The sequence below is a fragment of the Scylla paramamosain genome, unplaced genomic scaffold (genome assembly GCF_035594125.1).
Source record: "Scylla paramamosain isolate STU-SP2022 unplaced genomic scaffold, ASM3559412v1 Contig18, whole genome shotgun sequence".
Classification (NCBI taxonomy): domain Eukaryota; kingdom Metazoa; phylum Arthropoda; class Malacostraca; order Decapoda; family Portunidae; genus Scylla; species Scylla paramamosain.
In genome coordinates this window covers 277,538-285,177 of record NW_026973683.1, presented here as the reverse complement: position 1 = coordinate 285,177, position 7,640 = coordinate 277,538, and the positions used below count along the sequence as shown (strand labels likewise).

At 48.5% G+C, this 7,640-nt stretch overlaps 1 protein-coding gene across 8 annotated transcripts in view; it reads right to left on the bottom strand.

Moving 5' to 3' along the window:
- Positions 1-88: 88 nt before the first annotated feature.
- Positions 89-7,640, bottom strand: part of LOC135097365 (coiled-coil domain-containing protein AGAP005037-like) — a 67,751-nt gene continuing 60,199 nt past the window's right edge. For 6 of the 8 annotated variants that reach the window (XM_063999180.1, XM_063999179.1, XM_063999181.1 and 3 more), the window contains one exon: positions 89-5,774. In XM_063999180.1, coding sequence (XP_063855250.1) covers positions 4,629-5,774 — 1,146 coding nt within the window. In that variant the 3' untranslated portion in view covers positions 89-4,628. The remainder of the gene's footprint in view (positions 5,775-7,640) is intronic. The other 2 variants (XM_063999182.1, XM_063999185.1) reach the window with 1 other exon arrangement.

Genomic DNA, 7,640 nt, shown 5'->3' with positions numbered 1-7,640 from the left:
CTCCCATGACAGCCTCACATTCACCACCATCCCATCTCCCCTCACTCCCCCATCCCTGTCCAATGCTGGAAGGGAATAGACAGATGAGTGTAATTGCAGTTTTATTTGTGGCAAACATATCTTTTTTTATCATTGAAATAAGTTTAACAGGACATATAGTACACATACCAGCTCTCATCAACCCTCGGCTCTTGTGGTGGGTTCCCGGAAACAGTAATTCCTCGCCTCGGCAAGAAGGAACGCTTAAGCCTAGAGATTCGATAAAAAGAAAGGATAAAAATTAATGTAGTTCTTAAAATCGCTGAGCCCATCGTAAGGAAATTAACAAGACGCAAGGAACTAGACTCGGACAGACATGAAACGTTTAATCTTTACTTTATTATTATTATTATTTATTTATTATTTATTTAGTTTTTGTAACATTTCTTTTTTAAGTAATGAAACACAACAGTAACTCTGCATACATTTTTTTTGTTTATTCAAGCTTTCCCATTTTCCTGCAGCTTCATGAATGCACCTCAATCTCTCTCCTCTTCCACATCACCTGAGAACCCAGTTAATTAAGTACCCCACACCTGCACCATGGCGGCACAGCAAGTGTGTCCCTCTAACCACACCACCACACACCTTCCCATAAGTTAGAACTCCTTATAAAATTACAATATATGCATATGTATATTACAGAAATTTAAAGTTACAAAGAATTAACTCATAATATCTATCCATGCATTATGTCAACACTATTTTGTGAAGGCTTTCTTTCTTTTAATTGATAAATTTATGTAGACTATTTAATAAGGCGAAAACATGAAGGTGAAGCAGAGGCGGCAGGAAGAGTGAGACTTTGCTACCCTGAGGGGCCGCCTGCACGTCCTGCCGGGGCCACCACCACCGCCACCTTGGTCCTGCCTTGACCTACACGGCATTGGTCTATTAGAAAATGTGTCATGACTGTTTCATTCATTACTTTGGCACTGCTTGTGTTATGCTTTCTTAGTGGTGAAAAATTTATAAAAATGTATGTATTCTGTTTTCTGACTATGCTAAGGAGTTTTAAGGGTGTTCAGTTCACCAGGAGACAGAGATATTGTACAACTCTTTGAAATTATCGTACATTCCTAAATAATGAAAATATTGAATTCACAGGAAAACAAAGATATCTTGTGAATCTTTGAAAGTATCACACATTCAGAAATTATCAATAAATTAATTCTGCAAGAGAAACAAAGATATCTTACAACTCTTGAAAACTATCATACACACATTCACAAATCAAGAAAACATTTTGTTCACATGATAACCAAGACATCTTACTGCTCCTTCAAACTATTGCACGTCTAGAAACATCCGTCACACACCCTGAAAGTCAATCCGTAATAAATACACTCGTATCTTACAGCACAAGACCGTCATTACTCTGTGGTGACGTGAGGGTGTCGGTGGGGCGGCCGAGGGCGTGCAGGGCAGGCTACTCATATGATCGTCTTCATTCTAGGCACCTATGGGACTGAGGAATATAGGAAGCTGTTGGGTCACGCCACTTATTCATTGCTATAGTCACTCCTGCAGGCCAGACCAGAGGAGAGGTACCATGAAGCTACCCTGAGGTCATGTATGATGGCTCTCCTTGCCCTGTACTCTTAAATGTTTTGTTCTCTCTCTTGTTTTCAAAAGCTGCTGAGATGACTAGGTTTGCATGGGTGCTTCTTCTACTGATGGCGCAGGACCTGTTACCACAAAAAGTCATACACTCTTGGAAACCTGGTAACATCTACTACAGACTGTTAAAAAACAGTTGAGGTGAGTTTGAAATGTTTTGGAATACAGGGGCCAGCGTGAGGCTGCAGAGAGACGACTGGCGGCACAGAATGACAAGTGGCGTGAACCAAAGACTTCCTGTATGTCTTGTCTTCAGAAGCAGCACACTGAGAGAAAATAAACCCTGGCAGATTTCTAGCTATGCCACAGAAACAACAAAATTCCTCGTTGCCGACTCGCATGGCTGGCAGGGAACAAAACTCCAACGAATCACAGGAAAGCGAGCCACCGAGACAGTGGCGGAAAGAACTCTCGAGATGATACATCAAAATTGCCAAAGTTTGTCATCGATTTTTTTCTTCTTCTCTACCGTAAAATATAAAACAAATTAATTATGTTGTGATATGAGTTTTGATGCGGCAGCCCTCGCAGAAATGTAAAAGACTCTGGCCATGGCTGCTGCGTTTTCCTTTAACCTGCTCTCCATGTCTTGTTGTGTTACACACGTCACAGAGGAGGAGCACTGGTGAGTCACAGAGGTAGATAACACTGATTGTTGCTATAACTCGTCGGACAAACATACAAAATATTGCTTAGTCACAAACTACAGTTTCTCACAATAATGTCTTTCCCGTCCATCAATCTTTCTTTCCCTTGCTTTTTTTGTTTTTTTTTACTTGCACACAGCAAAGAGGCCGACTCCTGATTGATTTTTGGCACAGAAGGAATACCATCTGACAGAGGCCATCGCCGGAACCATAAGTGTTTCAGCGCAATGGCAAGAGTGCATTGAGCGGGTCATGTACTCCTGTGGGTGTCAGGTGCTGTAGAGGAGACTGCTGTAGTGCTGTTATGGAGACTAGAACTTGTACCACTCATGAAGAAGAGAACAGCTTGAGCTATGAGTACTGTGTGAGTATTGTGTGACTGTAGAGACGTGTGTGTGTGTGTGTGTGTGTGTGTGTGTGTGTGTGTGTGTGTGTGTGTGTGTGTGTGTTGAAGGGTTGCCACACAGCTCTATAGTCTGATCTCTACAAGGCAGCTGGCCCCACTTGCTCTCTTCACACTCTGTCCTTCCAGGGTTGTTGTACTGAAATACGCAGCTACAGAGATACTCGGTTATCAAACACACGCGCGAGTTACAAGCTTCATCACGGTTTAGGAAAATGATATCAAAAGCTACGAGACGATGATGATGTGAAAGTTTTCCTGTTGTTATTGTTAGTATACATAACATCTTTTATTATCTTTCCTCCCTTTGAGTCAGTGTTACGTACGTTCTTGAGATTAATAATGAATATCAACAATGAATTAAGGGGTGTTCTGGTCATGCATTCACTGCTGGGGGATCACAGCTGGGCCAGGAGGAGGTAAACACACGGAGAAGCTGTCAGCCCCGAGCAGTGCAGCACACTCCTGCCCTGCACTGCGCTAGACTCCAGGGGAACACACAGGGGCAGCATCTTATTAATACTGAGTAACCTTTGGTTGAGAGCAGGAGAGGACAGGTCAGGATAGCAAGGAAGGTGAGGTGTTGCTGCAGGGTGCTCATCTTGCCAGCACCGGCAGACACACCACAGCCTGGTCTTGGTAGTGCACCAAACTTGAGGAGCCTGCTGCTGTAAGGACTTATTGTCTCTCTTTATACTTTCTTTGCTATCAATAGTGACATCCGGCAGATTCCTGAGGGTGTGTAAATACTGTCTGAGCCGAGGCACTGGCAGTCTTCACCAGCCAGCGACGCAGCGCTAAGGAAACTAGTGAGAATCCCGTCAGAGTTGAACAGTCAGAGTGATTGTTTCCAGCGTGTGTGAGGGTCAAGGTCTGGCCTGGAGTGGTGGTGTTGTGGTGCTGTGTGATGCCCCGGCCTGCGTGCCGTCACACAGCCCCATGGCCGCTCTGCAAGATGTGTGCTGCGGCAGTCACCACCACGCATGCCACCGTGGGGGAGAACCCAAGGGCAGGAGGCGGAGGGCAGTCCCAGAACTTAAGACATACATACTCGTACAGTAAATACATAGAACGTGTGTGACTTTGTTTTATAAATCTTATGTACATGAGCGTTTCCTTCCATGGTAGGAATGGTGGCACACGGTTCTGTCCACCCTGGAGATGCAGCCCTGAGCACCGCCCGTCTGTTTGTCTGTCTGTTTGTCTGTCTGCCTCATGCACCCTCAGGCAGGGTGGGGGGAGATTCTGATTGACTGTTTTGTGTAAATCCTCTTAACATAGTAATTCCTGTTAATTTTGATGGAATGCAGCATCCAGCACATTCCCTGCAGGACTCCACCATTTTGCCACAGAGGACTGACTCTCTGGGATGTCCTCTGGCCATGAGATTGGAGATTTCACCACCAATTTGGAGGCAGGTCAGATTACTGGTTGGCTTTGTCCTGCTGTGCTATGAGCCACCCATGGGCTGCTACTGCTGCTGCTCCCCAGCCACAGACCTGTGTGAGCTAATTGCTTGTAGTGGCAGAAATGTCACCTGTGCAGGAGGCCCAGAAGGGGAGAGGCAGGGCCTGCACTGCCTCAGCCTGCACCTGCCTGACCTGCCTGACCTGCCTTCATCTTGAGCAACCAGTCAATCCAAATTCACACAGGACTTGACAGTGTGGCCGGGCATGCGCCGGCCCTCCTTGGCCAAATGGTGGTGGGCAGAGTCTGTTTTGATTGTTTGGTGCGGCAGCGGCCACATGTGGCGTGGGGCCGCGGCGTCCCATCAGCGCTGACAAACATCATGCGGCGACAAGAACAATGAGAGAAGGTTCCGAAGGAATAGCACTGTGCTGCTGTCCCTTGCAGCATGGCATCCGTCCGTGTGTGTGCTGTACATATGTACACATCCCAGAGGGTGCAGCAGCAGCGGCTCAGAGGATGTCCGTCTCCACCAGGCCAGCAGGGCGGCGCGAGGTGGGGCCACCGTTGCCTGCCGAAAGGGCGGCTGAGGAGGTCTTGGGGTTGGGGAGGGTGTTGGTGTGGGTGCTGGGGGAGGACAGGTTTGAGAGGGAGCCATGGGGAGGGGCAGGGGCAAGGGACAGGCCCAGACGTGCTGTCAGGTTACTCTCACTGCCGGTCTTCTTCAGGTCTATGTTGGCTGGGGTGGGCCGGCCACCACTCCGCTGTAATGACTGCAGCCGCTGGTACTGCTCCTGCAGCTGCCTTTGACGCCGCAGCAGCTCCATGTGGCGTGCCTCCAGGTTCTCCTGCCGCTGCTTGGGGGGAGGCGTGGGGGGTGGCCCACCAGTGCCAAGTGGCCGGTGGGGTGCCGCCCCCTCCTGGGAGTTGACGCTCTCTGTGCTGCTGCTATTGGAGGACAACTGGCCGGCTTTGGCGCTGCTGGTGGAGCTGTTGGTGGAGGCAGAGGAAGCGGTGGAGTCCTCACTGAAGGAGCCACGTCCCAGCGGCGGCCGCTGCCTCAGCACTGGGCCATACAGCTCCCGGCCCTCAGCGTTGCGCAGCACCTCGCCCACCTTGGACACCACTGGCCCACCTGGTGGCAGAGACACGGCTCGGCCAGCCGGTGCCAGCGGTGATGTGGGCGACAGCATGGGGGAGCGGGACGAGGTGCGGGGCGGCGGCGGCGGCGGCAGGCGGTGTGGGTCGCCAGGCTGGCCCATGCCCTGCAGCACCTGGGCCAGGCCAAGTTTCTGGCCAGGCCCCTCCCGTGGGGGGAGGGCAGGGTTGGAGCTGGCTGCCCGGGGCAGCGTGCTGGCCGCCCCAGGGTACAGGGCACTGGCAGGTGTCTTGACAGGTGAGGACTGTGAGTCAGAGCTGGGGAAGGAGGGCAGCCGCTTGACGGTGGTGCTGGCGGTGAGCGTGGCAGGTGCGGTGGTGCTCTGGGGTGTGGGGGGCGGCTCCAGGCTGCTCTTGCGGCTGCCGGCCTCAGAGGGTGGCTGGGCAAAGGTCTGCAGCTCGTCTAGCAGAGCGTCGAGTGCGTTCTCTGCACGAAGGCGCGGCTGTCCGTCGGTGGCTCCGGGGTGTGCCAGGTGAGGGCTCGGGACAACACCGGGCTGCTGTGGGGAGAGGCGGGTCAGAGGGGGACAGGCTGGGGGAGCCAATGCCGGCCATGCGGCCTCGGCCCCTGGGGGAGGGGCAGGCCCGGGGGACTGCCCTCCTGGGAACAATGGGGGAGGCCGGCTTTGACTCTCCTGAAGAGAAGTATATTGCCAAACTTATATCACAAGACAAAATAAATAAAGAGGTGAGCGGCACCCACATGCTGTGCCGCCAATGCACTTCATCTGCTGTAGCTGCTGCTCTTGCTGCTGGCTAAAAGTATACAGCGACTTGGCATCACACAAACATTCCAGAACTAAACAAATCATAATAAAAGAAAAATAAACAATAAAAGAATAACCAAATAAACGTAAGGCAATGCGTGTGTGTTGTGCAGTCACTACTACAGCGAGACACGGTGGCGTGCAACACAGGGATGCCGGCCCACACTGGCTCAAGCTGCCCACACTGCTGCTGCTGCTGCTGCTGCTGCTGCTGCTGCTGCTGCTGCTGCTACTGCTGCTGCTACTGCTGCTGCTGCTGCTGCTGCTGCTGCTGGGTGCCCTGGGTCTCCCTCAACATTGCTGCCCTCCCAGTCTTACTTCCCCCCCTCATCACCTCACAGACACTTGAGTTGGGAGCATTCTGTGCTTCCCTAAGCAAGTTTCCCACACGTACTTCTCTTTCTTACACTGATGATTTAGAGTTACCAATGTGTTGTGTGATTCTGTATTTGTGGTGCTAACCAGTCACTGTCATTCTATATTCTGCTTACTGTGGCATCAATCAATCACTCAGTACTCTTGTTGTGGTGTCAGTCACTCAGTCAATCAGTACTCTTGCTGTGGTGTCACTCAACCAATCAGTACTATTCCTGTGGCATCATTCGCTCAATCAATCAATACTCTTGCTGTGGCATTAATCAATCAGTACTTTTCCAATGCCATCAATCACTCAATCAATACTTTTACTGTGGCACCAATCACCCACTCAACCAATCAATGCTCATAGTGCAGCACCATTCAATCATTTGGTCTCCTTTCTCATGCCACCTTCCCTCAGATGGCATCACCTATTGCCTGCATACTACACACAGGTGTTCTCTTCTACATTCTTCCTTACAATCTCTCTTTCACAAGTTCTCTTTTACATACTAGCATCCTACAAGTTCTCTTCCACATATTATATTTCAATAATCCTCTTTTTACAATATCAAATTTCTTTTCAATATAGTCACTCAAAATTTCTCTTTTATACCATGTATTGTTATAACTCATTTCTACAAACTGTATTCTATAATCTTGTTTACTTATAGAGATTTCCATACACTATAGCCAAACCATTCTCTCTCTCTCTCTCTCTCTCTCTCTCTCTCTCTCTCTCTCTCTCTCTCTCTCTCTCTCTCTCTCTCTCTCTCTCAACTTCCACATGTACACAATGTATTTATTCTCAACTCTGTATACTGTATAACTCCACCATTCCTAACATTTATATACAGATTTCCTATGATTCTTCTCATACATCACCATGGCCACTCTGTATAATGCCTCATCACAATACACCACCAATCATCACACACCACCACAATCACTCCTGATAAGACCTCACCACTCATGCAAAACTCCTGTATACCTTCATAACTCTAACTACATATTTATTGTCTATTTCAAGATTACAACCTATTTTTTTTTATTTTTTTTTTTATCCTTTTAATCTAGTGTGTTTACTATATTCAGTTTATGTCAACCTATTTATCCTTCTTGAATCTAGTGTACATTTACTTATTACTTTCAGATTACAACTTATTTTTTTATATTTTTTATCCTTTTAATCTAGTGTATGTTAAATATATTCAGATTATGCCAATCTATTCATCCTTATTG